At 46.8% G+C, this 14,538-nt stretch overlaps 1 protein-coding gene across 1 annotated transcript in view; it reads left to right on the top strand.

The window, feature by feature from the left end:
- The window catches only part of NDOR1 (NADPH dependent diflavin oxidoreductase 1), a 232,370-nt gene that overhangs the window by 204,973 nt on the left and 12,859 nt on the right, over positions 1-14,538 (top strand). Inside the window, exons 12-14 of the mRNA XM_086921240.1 lie at positions 346-492; positions 9,020-9,138; positions 12,540-12,634. Coding sequence (XP_086777366.1) covers positions 346-492; positions 9,020-9,138; positions 12,540-12,634 — 361 coding nt within the window. The remainder of the gene's footprint in view (positions 1-345; positions 493-9,019; positions 9,139-12,539; positions 12,635-14,538) is intronic.

The following is a 14,538-nucleotide window of genomic DNA, read 5'->3' as shown; positions in this document are numbered from 1 at the left end:
CACAAACACGTCAGAGAGCAGCATTGGTGGAGGCAATGTGAATTTAAAAGCGAGAGACAGGTCAGAGTGGTTGGCAAATTCCAATCTGATACAAATTAAATGACCGCATAGACTGGAGAACCTTTATGATAGTAAGTAATATTTCCATGTTTGCGATTTAGACTGAAGGCAGATTGTTTTACCCTGTAGACCCGAGTGTTCTTTGTTCACCCACCTGTTTGGCATGCATGATGTTCAGCGGTGGTGAAGACGTTTTTTTTCCACTGGATGGTTCGACGTTTGATGCTATTATTGCTGATCTTACTTGTAGTATGCATATATTTACGAATGCCATTTCCTACACAGGTGAAGTCAAAGTGCCCCTCTGGGTTAAGAAAGGAGGAATGACATTCCCTGAAGATGCTAACACCCCAGTGATAATGGTGGGGCCTGGAACTGGAGTGGCCCCATTCAGAGCAGCAATACAGGAAAGAACAGCACAGCACAAGAAAAGTAAGATTAGCTAATTCATGATAATGTACCTGCTAATGTCATTTATATGTATATTTAGCAGTGAACCCAAGTTGAATAGACTAAGCTGAGGAGCTCAAACCACTTGTAAGAGTGTTAGAAAACTGGCTTCACTCCAAGGCGCGGTAACAATGCATCTGCAAATCCTCATAGTTTAAATGAAGTCAAATTGGCAAGTAATTGGAGACTGTGAACAGTAGTTTACTCTGCTGATCCAGGAGTGTTTAATTTGTTTCTGAGAAACTGAAATCCAGTGATTTTTCTTATGTACTTCCAAACCATTTAACATGTAATGTGTGCCAGTGGTAGAATTTTAAGGTCTTGATAAGCTGCAAAAGCAATAAATATCCCTGAAAGTTATTGTGCAGAATGCCCCTTGACAGATTCAGCCACACTTAATTTAGAATGGCTGCACTAATTGCAGCTGCCACATGATCTTGACTTATCCTGAGGGCCGAGGAAATTGTGCTATCCAGGTACTAAACCCTGCCTCCCAAGAAAGAGCAATACGTTCTTGTCACACCAGGACTGCACACAGTCTCCAGCAGCTGATGCATTAACCAGGGAAGGAAGGCTGAGCTCATTTTTATTCCTACCATTAACAGCAGTGCCCCAAATGATCTGGGTACCAGCCTAATCATCTGTGTATATATACTCACCCAACAGTGCAGTACCAACATTCTCGTTCCTGGTTAAAAGGAAAGTCCCGAGAGCAGTCACGAAGCCTGAAATCTTTATCGCACTCAAAGTGTTTGTGCCACTCTGGTAAGTCCCATCAGAAGAAGAAGACCAAGAATTTGAAGAGGTCTTCGACTTCACCTCATCCATCAGCCAACGAGTCGAAGCAGTATCAGAATTCGAGGGATGGCTCTACGATTGAGCCAGCGCCTGGGTCAGCTCTGCACTTCCCGAGTTTCCGGGAGCTGATGCGACCCCCGCTCAGCTTCAAGAGTTTTATGAGGCCATGTGGCTCATATTTCAATGGCCTGCTCCTGCTTGTGCGCCTTCAGTCCGTGCAGGTTTGGGAGGGGCCTCTGCTGGATCCCTGCCTTCAACTCTGGCTGTGGTGTCAGTGGTGCCCCTTGGATCCACAGATGGATACAGACTGGCGCCTGTCGTGCCACCTCTACCTTCCCCAATGCTGGTCCCGATGCTGATGCTACCCACGCCGGTGGCGGCGCCATCTCCATTCTAATCCCTGACTCTGACACAGTGCCAGATGGATGTCGCCCGTCGCTGACTCTGGTGCTGACTGGAGCCATGCCTTCCAGGCCGGAGCCTGATCCCTTTTCTTATGGGCTAGGACTTGCGGAGCATTGGGAAAAGGTCGCTGAGCCCTGAAGAATATGAGCCAGTTGACCCTAATGTGGACTGGTGTGAGGATTTGGCAGAAGCCAGTGGCCTGTACACTTCTCCAGGTACTGGCATGCTTCCTCCCCCTACTGTGGCTACATAGGAGGGAGTGGTCTTCACAATACTAGTGAGGAGGGCAGCCTATGTCCTGAACCTTAACCTGCTTCTGTGGCAGGCAAGAGTAACGTCTTGACTGAGGTGCTTCAGCCGGAAGTGTCCCCCTCAGAACCTCTTCTCCCCTTTAATGAAACCCTTACTAACATCCTTATTAGGACCTGTTGCTCCTGTGAACAGGACAATCGGCCACCGTCACCATCCCATTCCAGGGGACCCCAGATTCCTCGCGCAACACCCTACCCCAGAGAGCTTGGTGGTCCAAGCCTCCACCTCCCATGGTGCTTTACCTTCCGCACCTTGGATATGCAATCCAAGAGGCTGGACACTATAGCGAAAAAGATGTTTTCTTTCACCAGCCTGGCACTGTGTTCGGTGAACACCAGGTACCTTTTGGGGCAATACTCCCACGCTCTGTGGGACACGATTGCGCAAGCGCTGCCGACAGAGCCAGACGAGGCTGGGTTGTCCTGTCCCAGGCTGTTGGCGGGAGAGATGCAGCCAAGTTCATCATATGTTGTGGACTGGACACCACTGACTCACTGGGTAGAGTGATTTAATCGACAGTGGCCTTACAGTGCCATGCCCAGTTGAAGACGTAACAAGACGACTGGCTTTTCTGGGGATGTCCACGCATTGATTATGGACATGCCCTTTGATGGTTCCCATCTTTTCGGAGACAAGGCGGATTCAGCGCTGTATCGCTTTAAGGATAACAGAGCTACGGGCAGGTCCTTGGGCCGTTGCATGGCCCCTTGTGAACCCCAACTTGACTTTCCCTCCTTTTGTGGCCACGGAAGGAGCATACAGCCATGTCTGTACCCACCCAGCTACTACAGCATGTAAGCTTCATAACCTCTGCGCTCCCGAGGACGTGGCACCCACCACCCTTGCGGGAGCCGCAGCCTCTAAGCCCTTTATCATCATGGGCACCCAGTGTGCAGCAGGATCCACCATCACCTGCACCACTGACGGTCTAGCACATTAGACCAATGGGTTTTACAGATTGTCCAGAGGGACTGCTCCTGCCCCTTTAAAACTACCCTTCCACCCATGCCACCTGCTTTTGACTGGCTGACCGAGGAACATCTTTCTCTGCTCCGTCAGGACGTGACTGCTCTCTTGGCCAAGGGGGACATAGAGTGCTGTTGTTATAGGTAGGCCGTGGTTGCTATTCCCACTACTTTTCGGTGCCCTAGAAGGATGGAGGCCTTTGTCCTAACCCAGACCTGGGCTCTCTTAATTTCTTCCTCAAGAAGTAGAAGCTCAAAATGCTCACGCTCACCCAAGTCTTGTTTGCCCTGGACCCGGGAGACTGGATGGTAGCTTTGGCTATGTAGGGTGCATATTTCCACATTCCCGTCCTGCCTACTGACTGGTATTACTTGCGGTTCACGGCGAGCCACAAGCACTTTCTGTTCGCTGTGCTTCTTTTGGCTTCACCAGCGACCCCCAGGTGTTCACCAAGGTGATGGAAGTGTTTACAGCTCACCCGCAGAGGTCAGCAGTGCCCGTCTTCCTCTATCTTGATGACTGGCTGTCGAAGGCGGAACGCCCCAGGCTGTCCTCTCCACCTCTAGACTTCAGCGAACTTCTCAGATGCTTCCATTCACCGCAGCTGTTCTGGATATGGTGCAATTTTGGGCCTATCCTCCCAAACGGTGCGTCCAGGTTATTCAAGCCATGATACTGATGTTTCAGCATCTATTCTAAATTTCAGTGAGACTGACTCTGAGGCTGATGGGCCTCATGGCCTCCTGCATGTGACACATGCCCGCTGGCATATGCAGGCTCTGCAGTGGGACCTGAAGTTCCAGGGCGTGCAGCATCAGGAAATCTCTCCGATGTGGTCCAGATGTCAAAGGGAACAGCACAACATCTGCAGTGGTGGTTAATTAACTGCAATTGGGTCAGTGGCAGACCTCTCTCCCTTCCCCAACCAGATTTGACAGCAGTGACAGATGCATCACTCCTGGGATGTGGCAACCACAGGGGAGAGGTGGAGATCAGAGACCTCTGCTCTCCGGCAGAATCCAGACTCAACATCAACCTTATGGAGCTCCGTGCAATCTGGCTGGCATTAAAAGCCTTTTACCCTCCATCAAGAAATGGCTAGTGCAGGAGTTCACGGACAACACCACTGCCATGTGATCCTGTAACAAGCAGGGCGGGGTGGCGTCATGGACCCTTTTTGAGGAGGTACTCCGTGTCTGGATATGGCTGGAACAGCAGGGCATTTCCCTGGTGGTTCAACCCCTAGCAGGCTCTCAGCTGAAGTGGCCTAGCGGATCACAAATGGCATCTTCTTCCAGAGGTGGTGTAAGGTCTTGTGCAGCAGTGGGGCGAGCCTTGTTTAGATCTGGTTGCCCAACCCGAGAACGCACAATGTCAGCAATTCTGTGCCTGGCGTTTCCAAGGCAGCTCTAGCTCTGAGACGCCTTTTGCCTTGAGTGGAGCTCAGACCTCCTGTATGGCTTTCTGCCCCTACCACTCCTGCCCAGAGTTCTCAAGAACATCAGGAGTGACCAGGCTTAAGTCATCATTGTGGCTTCAGACTGTGCTTGGGGAGTTTGGAATCCCGAGCTGTTGAGCATGGCCATCTGTCCTCTGATCAGGCTGCCTCTCCGAGAGGATCTCTGTTGCAGCAGAAGGGAAGGGTTCTCCACACGAACCTGTCAACACTGCATTCCTGTGTGCAGATTGAGCAGCAACAGTTGATAGCCTTCGACCTACCTAAACTGTATACTCCTGCCATTTGGTCAAGTTTATGCTATGGTATGCAGAAAAGCAGGTTGACCATTTTTCTGCTCCTCTTTCTCAGGTTCTTCTCTTTATCCTTTCCCTTGCCCAGCAGGGCTCTGCTCTGGGCACCTTAAAGGGTTATCTATCTGCTATTTCAGCCTTTCTAAGGTTGGCTGGCCAGCCATCCCTCTTCAAATCCCCTATTTTACATAGGTTCTTGAAAGTTTTACAACATGATTCCACCTTCTCCTTTTATAATGCCTGAGTGGAACCTTAATCTCGCCCTGACATTCCTAATGTGTGCTCTCTTTAAGCCCTTGTACAACTGTCCTCTCAGGCTCCTTACTATCAAGACTGCCTTTCTGGTGGCATTAACTTCTATTCGGAGGGTCAGTGACCTTCAAGCTTTGTCATCCAAGCCTCTATACCTTAACATTACCCAGACAAGCTGCCTCTAAGAACTAAAGCTTCCTTTCTACTGAAAGTTGTCACTTTCATGTAGGCCAATCCATCACTGTGCCTACTTTCTAAGGTCCGCCACATCCCTCTAAGAAAGAGAAGCAACTTCACCGTTGGGGGCCCAAATAAAGCGTTGCCGTTCTACCGTGACTGCATAAAAGAGTTCTGGGGGACAACCAACTCTTCATGGGGTATGTTAAATCAAAAAAGGGAAAGGCTGTGCAGAAGTAGGACCATCTCCTGCTTAATCGTGCTCTGCATTAAAATCTGCCATGCAATGGCTAAGAAGCAACTCCCTCAGGGTTTGGGTGCTCATTCCACTAGATCCAAGGCTGCAACCACTGCGTTAGCATGTGGAGTCCCTGTCCTGGACATCTAGCAGGAAGCAATATGGACTTCCTTGCACATGTTCACAAAACACAACTGCCTGGACTGCCAGGACTTTTTGGTAGGGAATTGTTTTGCCGACCCAGCTCCGGGGAAGTATTGCTAAGGTATCTATTCCAATGTAAGGAATCTGCTGCTAAAAGTCTCAATCAGATGGACAAGTTACTTATCTTCAGTAACGCTTTATCTGGTAGAGACTCTGTCTAGCCTCCGGTTCCTTACCGACCCACCCATCCTCACTGCTCATTGAAAAGGGGCAGGACTTCCCCCTTTCAGGACCCGAGTTTTGCACACCAGAGGTCAGTATTCTTTGTGGCTCTGCGCTCCTGGGGTGGAAAGTTGCCAAACATTTCTGATGTCCGCACACTGGAGTGGCGCCTATATAGGCCCCGCGCACACCCGGCACTGATTACACCACGCGGAGCCAGTCGATGCCACCTACTGGCACACAAGAGGTACTGATCATGGAACAATTTCTAGGATAAGGAATCTGCGGTTAAGTAGACTCTCTACCAGATAAGGCATTAGCGGAGGTAAGTAACTTATCAATCTGGCCACTTTGTCGGCTTTCCTTTGCCTCCCCGACCAACCATCAATCAACCAATCAATCAGACAATAGTGCGCTACTCGCCCGCTAGGGTCTCAAGGCGCTGGGGGGGAGGGGTCCGTTACTGCTCGAAAAGCCAGGTCTTGAGTTGCTTCCTGAAGGAGAGATGGTCCTGGGTCAGCCGTAGGTGGATGGGGAGGGAGCTCCATGTCTTGGCCGCCAGGAAGGAGAAGGATCTTCCTCCGGTGGTGGCTCTGCGTATGCTTGGTACGGTGGCGAGGGCGAGGCTGTCGATCGCAGCTGGCGGGTGGGCGTGTAGAAAGTGAGGCGGTTGTTGAGATCCTTGGGGCCCAGGTCGTGGAGAGCCTTGTGTGCGTGGGTAAGGAGTCTGAACGTGATCCTCTTGCTGACGGGGAGCCAGTGCAGGTCTCTCAGGTGGGCGGAGATGTGATTGTGGCGGGGTGATGTCCAGGACGAGTCGTGCGGAGATGTTCTGAATGCGCTGGAGTCTTTTCAGTAGTTTGGCTGTGGTTCCTGCGTAGAGGGTGTTCCCGTAGTCCAGTCGGCTGGTGACGAGTGCCTGGGTGACCGTCTTCCTGGTTTCGGTGGGGATCCATTGAAAGATCTTTCGGAGCATGCGCAGAGTGTTGAAACAGGATGACGAGACGGCGTTGACTTGTTGACCATCCCATCTGTTTAAGCTCCTCCACCACTTTTCTACAAGTTTTTTTTTTTAACATTAAAACGGCTTTCCTAGTGGCCGTTCTTGTCAGTGAGCTGCAAGCACCAAGCATGAAGTCACACTTCATCTTTTTTATACCGACAAGTTAGTGCTGAGAACCACAGCTGCTTTCCTCCCCAGAATGGTAACCCCTTTACATCTGGGTCGCTTTATTACCATGTCATCCTCTTTCCCCTGCCTCACCCTACAAAAGATGAGGAGAAACTGCAAAGGCTGGATCTAAAAAAAGCAGTGCGTTTTTATATGGACCGGATGAAGGACTTCTGTGTGGATGGTCGGGTTTTAATTAGCTATATAGGTAGCAGAAAATGAAAATCATTGTAGAAAATGACCTTATCTAGGTAGATAATGTTGTGCATTCAAATTGGCCCGATTTGTGGTGCAGTGAGATGAAGATGTAGACGACTGGTGCAGGTCAACATCTTAAGAATGTTCTTTCCACACTTCCTAGTCTCCAGCCTGATGTTATCCCGGCTGCAGGTGTGACGAGAGCCACCAAAGACGATGAGTTTGTTTTCAGGATAAGGGGGGGACGTTGGTTGTGATAGTTTTATAACTTATGTAGTAGCAATATGAATGTGGTGCGGCAGGGCAAGGAGAGCCAGTGGAGTTCCATCAGGATGGAGGTCATGCAATCGTCTTTCTTCAGGCCCTGGTTGAGACTTACTTCAGTGTGTGGGATGCCAATTAAGTGCGGCCAATGTGGAGTCTGGGAGGCCATAAAGCCGGGCATAACCACCATTAAGATGCAAGAGTACGAGTGCTTGAACAGCTTGAGGGCACGTTCTGGAAGAAATTGTTTCACTTCCATTAGAAAAGTTAGCTGGTACAAGGGTGTCTCTCTTATTTTGGCAATGTGTTCTTTGAAGGTGATATTGGTGTCCAGAAACAATCTAAGTGATCTTGCTTTTGGTGAAAGTTGGGATTCAAATCTATCAAGGTTCATGTAATCGAGCCAAGTTTGTAATATTTCTTACTTGTACTTGACAAATAACTGGAATTCTGTCTTGTTAAGTTGAGCTTCCAGTAGGTGCTCAATATCCAGGTCTTGATTAGGTGCAGGCAGTGTTTGAGATGTTGGATATTTGAAGCAGAGGAGACTTTCAGACAGAGTTGTGCATTGTCCTGATATGTCCAATGTATTGTTTATCTTCACCTTTTATTACTACAACTGTTCACATCCAATGATAACAATTCAGGCAGTGAAACATATATATACAGTGCACACTGGCTTTTTTGTTAAGAATCTGTGTTGAAAGGAGAGTCCTCAAGTTACGTCATACAATGAAAGCAAGGCTCTAAAACTGTATGCACTTTATGAAGTCTTCCTTTGGCCCCCCTAAGCTTCTGACTATATTGCAAGAACGCATCAGCGGGTGAAGAAGGAAGAGACCTAGACTATAACAGAGAGAACCTTGCATGAGCTCTTCTCGCCATCTCCTGAATGTCAGATGAGAGAGCATGTATAACTACCACCCCTCCCTGGCACACATGGGCTTCTTCTGACACTTCCTTTGGTTGTGTTCGTCCTTTGTAGTAGCAGGAGCATTCAGATCAGTGTAGCAGTCCTACAATTCCCTGTAGCAGATCTGTTACAAACTACATATTTACTCTCAGGTCAGATGCGTAGGCGAGTCCAATTGGTGTTCATCCCTCCAGTCCACAATTTTGAGACATTAGACTATCAAGATAAATTTTTCACGGCTAAATCACGCTGTTCAAAAATCTGTATGAAACCAGTTCTTCATCCTTCTGAAACTGATAACTTGAGTGACATTGAATTGGTTGCTATTGCTATCTCTTGCTATTTACAGCACTCACAACTGCAGTATATCACAACTTATCTAAAAATGCATCATATTTTGATATTCAGAAAAGCCTATGTGGACTTTCAACAATTTCAAATGTATCCGTTTCTTTACATATTTATTTGGTATGGCAGAGCTCCATGTTGCTATGTGTTATTTTGAATGAAAATGGGGTCTTTTTATTTTTCTAAGCCTAATTGAAACTATGCTTCAATTCTGAGGAGTTTTCTGGTCTGCCTATCTTTTGAATTCTGTTGAATGAATCCTACGGGGAAATGAGTTTAATGTATTCATTTAGTATCAAACTTGAGGTCTTTAGTCTAATTTTAACAAGCTGTTTGTTCATTTCCCTGCCAGACAATGTTCTCTTTTTCGGATGTCGACAGAAGACAAAAGACTTCTACTGCCAATCAGAATGGCAAGATTTGATTGAAAGGCAATTTTTGGCACTTTTCACAGCCTTCTCCAGGGACCAGGTTAGTATAGCTTCAGTGATAAAATGTATGTATGTGATAACCCAAATCTAGGTAGAGAGTAGTAGAGCTTTTGAAAGTGGACATCAGCCCTGGATGTTGATATAGAATAGTTTACGATGAGGCTGAATATTTATGGGTGGTGATTCCTGTTATTTGTAGACTAAGGCCTGATTTTGAATTTGGTGGATGGATTACTCTGTCACAAACATGACGGATATCCCATCCGGGATATTACAAGTGCATTATATCCAATGGCACTTAGATAACGGTAGACGGGAAATCTGTTACGTTTGTGACGGAGTAACCTGTCCGCCGAACTCTGAATCAGAATAGATGGAGAGGTCCTTTGTTCTGTTTTTCTCTTATTTCTTTCTTTCTTAATTAATCCTGATATCTGGGATGACGCTATCTGCCTGAAATGTATGTTTTCTCAGTCAGGAGTGGTGCCGTTTCTGATGGCCTTGACTTTGAGTCCACTAGTCTTGAAGGTGATGCTGGCTTGAGATGTGGAGCCAGTCTAGTTGCTTATGGGTTGCAACAAGTAAATAAAACATTGAAAAAGTCAATAGAATTTGCATAGGCGAAATCTATTGGCTTTGCCAAAGCTCGATAGGTTGATGTGTGTGTGTCGTTTGCATAGTTGTAGTTTGTCAATTTGAAGGATTTAATGAGGTCCAGCAAGAGAGTTGGGTAGTTATTCAATAGATAGATGATGGATTCCTGTGGGATGCTGCAGTGCAGAATGTGAGTGGCTGCTTTGTAAAGTGGCAGGAAAACCATTTAGTTTATCTTTGAGGTAGGAGGCAACCCATTTTAGGGTATTGTTGCATATCCTGAAATATTGTAGTCTGAGTAGAAGCTTGTGGTAATTGTCTGACACGCACTCACATGGTAGTAACCAAATCTTACAGACCACTGCATTGGAGTTCTGACATAGAACGAAGAGGATCCACAAGTCACACCTACTCTTGAAGATGTGGTTTTCCCGCCTGTAGTAGATGAAAGATTACTGTCTTCTTCACGAGCAGAAAATCAAACAAGCACTGGCAAAAACCAAAAAGATCTGGGTTTAATGAGCAGTATGCAACCGTAAACCCTTATTCTGTTCTACAGTCCATAATCAGGGCCATCGCTCTCGACCAGCCAAGAAAGATAAGTTATTCCTGTGGTCATTTGGGTTCCTCAAATGTTCACACTAATCTAGTAGTTTATTATTGTGGTGATGGGATTGCCACTTGCCTGAAGAGCTAAGTGTCCTCTCACATAGAAAAGGATGCCAAGTGTCATGAGGCATGCAGAAAAATAATCTTCCAGTCATTATGTCTCTCCCTTACACAGGCAAATACCAACTCCATTATGGCGAACTATGGCTCCACTTGTGGCAGGAATTTGACAGATGCTCATGCTAATTTAACAAAGACCATGCTTGGGAAGAATGCAAGTGGATGCAGAAAATAGGCAAAGAAGTCGTAGCACAAAAGGTTTCAATTCAGAACCTCATTGTTAAATGTTGAAAGACCATGAACTCTGGTTTGTCCATACCTTGACAATTGTGGTTAAATCCCTTGTACCTTAAGCCGGGATAAACCCATGCAATAGGACAAACCTGACCAATCCTTTGATGAATGAGGTGCTGTATCTGTACAAGAAAGCTACGGTCTCAGTTAAATCAAAGTATGCTCGCCAAGACATGACTGCCAAAACCACCTTTCATCATCCAGCTAGCAAAAACCTTTCAATCTTTTAAGGTGAGGGGTTCCTTTGTTTCAAGTGTCTGGCTGAATCTTTGTTTTTTCAGACATCCAGCAACTCAAGATCAGACATTTAAGGAGGAAGAATAAGCTCACTCCTGCGGCTTCCACCAAGGTCAAGAAGTTCCAATGAGTTTGCTGAGGGTGTGTAGGCCTATAACACTTAACTAAGGAGAAAACCTTCTCTACTCTACCACCACCTGGCCCAGATAAGCACCAATCCATGAGTCCTTTCAGTGGTGAGGTCAAACTATTCTCTGCAGCTCCCACGGCATCCTCCCATCCAGACCAGCTTTGCCACAGTTTGCATCCCAAGTGCATCTGCAGCAATTAGAGCGGGCATGTGTTCTATGAGACATAGGGCCATTTCCCATCCTGGAAGGTTGGCTGGGAAGTGATTCCTATTATTTCCATGTAAAGAAAAGGGATTTGAGAAGTTCTCAATTAAACTACCTTGGTACCATCCAAAAGGGTTCAGATTTTTGGGGCTGTCATTAAATACAGCCTGGTAAAAGCCTTCCCTCTTCTGGGGTTAGCTATGCCCATTAGTCAGGTAGTGGACTACTTCTTGACCAGTGACATCGTGACTGATACAACCGACTTTGTGGACAGGGTGGTGATCATATAATAAGCTTTAAATTTGTTCTCTGCAGTTAAATATGGCGGAAGACAGGGAACAACTGTGGGATGATCAGTCTAAGCCTTTCCAAGTTCATTATGCCTATTTCTGAGCTGGTGGACACATGCGCCTAACTCTGTCTGAGATGCACTTTCTGCTTGCCCCATCTGAAGGTCTAGAGCTTGACCAATGCCTCAGAAGACAGGAAGCACCCAAGGTTCTTCCTGTTGAAAGTGTCAGCAACATAGAGGGCCCGCCTGAACAGGCCTTTTCAGTCTACATGAGTCAGAAATACTTCAATACCTGTTTTACCCTATCTTTGATGCTGGGTGTGCATACATAGATGCATATGGCACTCATTTCAAAACTAGATGCAATCAATTCTCCTCCTAGAAGGGCAGGGGCCATTTGTCCTAGGGAATGGCCTAATGTTCATTGGACAAAACTTGTTTCTGGATGCTTTTGTTGCAAATCCTCTGATTCTGAGTGTATTTCTGAAGACCAGGGAGTGCCTGGAATGTTCTTCATCTAGTGAGGTATGTCTTGGCGTCACTAGGCATAATTAGAATATATAAAGTTTTTTAAAATTCATATTGACAGAACATGTGCTTTTTCGCGAACTTTTTTGAAAGAACCCTCGCACTTGCCATATTTTGCTTTTTTAGGAAATAGGTCAAAACCACAAATCTTGACCACTATTACCAACACCAAAAATACATAAAAACCTGTTTGATCGCGTTCATTGTTAACTAACTTGGGATTTTTTTTCTTCCTGCTACATTTGCACAAAATGCAGAGTGTATAGCCATGTAAACTATAGGTCTCTTTACTAAAAGGTGTTAGTTCGAGTCAGTTCAACAGTTCCCATAATGTCAAGTTTCTAGCTCATTTATAAAAACAGTGTCTTGTGTGACATGTAAAAAGTTTAATCTTTCAATCGAAACAAAGTTTGAAAATTGGTGCTATTATAAAAATCTCAAATAAAGCAACTGGTGCCATTTTATTCTGTCTTTTTATTTCCTTTGTTCCAGGAAGATAAAGTGTATGTTCAGCATCGGATTGGAGAAAATGGGCCACTTCTTTGGGATCTAATTAGCAATAAACATGCCCACATTTACATCGCAGGGTAAGTACCTGTGCTCAGTGTTGGTACATGGGAAGCACAAGCGGAGGGCAGGTTTACTATAAAGCAAGTCCACGGGCTAGTGTTGGGAAGTACCCTGTCCCGGAAACAAAACATTCTCAAGACAGCAGTGCAGTCATTTTCTCCACGCTTGAATTGCATTAATACACTGGTTTGTGCCCTTCTCGAGATAAAACGCCCTTCCCTAGCCTCAATACAGTACTCAGGAATTTAAAGACGCAAATTATGTAAAAGATGGTGGAGTATGTTGTGGATGTGGCAAATTCATATTTCTGATAAAATGCAGTGGCCCTGGACTGGACTCGTGTAATCCAAGTGCTGCATGTAATGTTATCTTCCCCTCTATTGATGACAGGATAGCTCCGTCACTTATAAAGCTTTTATTGTAACTATCACAACAGAGAGCGCCGAGCCTGTGGCTTCTCCGGCTCCGGCACCCGAAATTAATCTACGCGAGCTTAACATAAAATGGCGGATCGGCGTGCTACGTCATCACGCCGATCCGGACACTAGAATGCTAACTCTGCATATCTTCCCCTTTTATATACATTCAATACACTGTGGAGTTATTGTCCATCACTCATGTCATAGTCCCGAAATCTGGCTGGCCTCATCACTGCTCTGCCCCCTCTGGTGCACCTTACCGGAGTGGAGGTCACTTCTCTCTCACTGGATCTCCCCGGGGTATCTCCCCCCTCTTCTCGGCTGCTTCCTGCTTTCGGGCTCTCCTGGGTCCTGTGTCCTTGCCAAGGCGTCTCTCCGCCGGGCGGTCTCACTGCCCCTTGCTCGCCCCTTATGTCCCTTCTCTCAGTCCCTTCTTCCTCCATGGTCTGTTCGTGCTCCACCCCGCTTCTCTCCATCTCTTCCAGATCTTGTTCGCCCATGTCCCATTGTAGTATTTTGTTGCATCTTGCCATACAGTCCTGAGACCAGACATTCCCATCGCTAAGCAGGGCAGCTCTGTCGTACACCTCCTTGACTTGGAGAGGTTTGCTGTACTTGCTGTCCCCCTTCCTTTGCAGCACCGCCAACTTAACTCTCACCCATTCTCCTTCTTCCAATACAGTGTCTCTCAAATTCCTTCTAGAGTTATAGTGTTTCGTGTACACTGCTTGAGCCTTTTCCAATGTCGCCCGGACCACGGCTGGCGACCATTTACTGGTTACCGTTTTCTCCTTCCACGCCCTGTTGTCCTTCGTTAATGGATCTCGGCCCCTCAATATCTGGAATGGGCTATACCCCGTGCTCGTCGGAGTGATGCGGTACGCCCAGATCATTTGCCATATCTCTCTCTCCCAGTCCTTGTCTCTCATTATTGCTGCCTGTATGGATCCCATCAGTACACGATTGAACCGTTCCACCAGCCCGTTTCCCGCTGGGTGGTATATGGATGTGTGCTTAGCGACTATGCCGTTCCTTTCCATGAATTTGGTCCACTTATCTGAGGTGAACTGTGGTCCATTGTCACTTAGTATAAGCTTGGGGATCCCTTCCCTCAGGAAAGTGTCAGTTAGGAATTTTAGTACTGTTTCTGTGTTCATTTCCTCCTCCACCCTCAAATCTGACCATTTGAAGTACCTGTCGATGAGTACACATACATATTTCTGTGTCCCTTGTCCATCGCGAATAGGACCTAGAATGTCAATCGACAGTTCTTTCCATGGGTTCACGGGGGTATCGAACTTCCCCAAGGCTGGCCTCAGTGGTTTTAGGGTCTTGCTGGCATTGGGTACTCTCCCTGACATGTTTTTCTGCTTGTATGTCCATGCCCGGCCACCAGTACCCTTCCTTAGACCTCAGTTTCGTCTTTCCTATTCCCAAATGTCCTTCATGTAGCAGCGTGAGTAGTCTGGGAATGATTTTTCTCGGCGGTATCACCTTGTCTC

The sequence above is a fragment of the Lissotriton vulgaris genome, chromosome 5, assembly GCF_964263255.1.
Source record: "Lissotriton vulgaris chromosome 5, aLisVul1.2, whole genome shotgun sequence".
Lineage (NCBI taxonomy): Eukaryota > Metazoa > Chordata > Amphibia > Caudata > Salamandridae > Lissotriton > Lissotriton vulgaris.
Note: the sequence above shows the minus strand (reverse complement) of the source record. Positions and strands in the feature narration are given on the sequence as shown.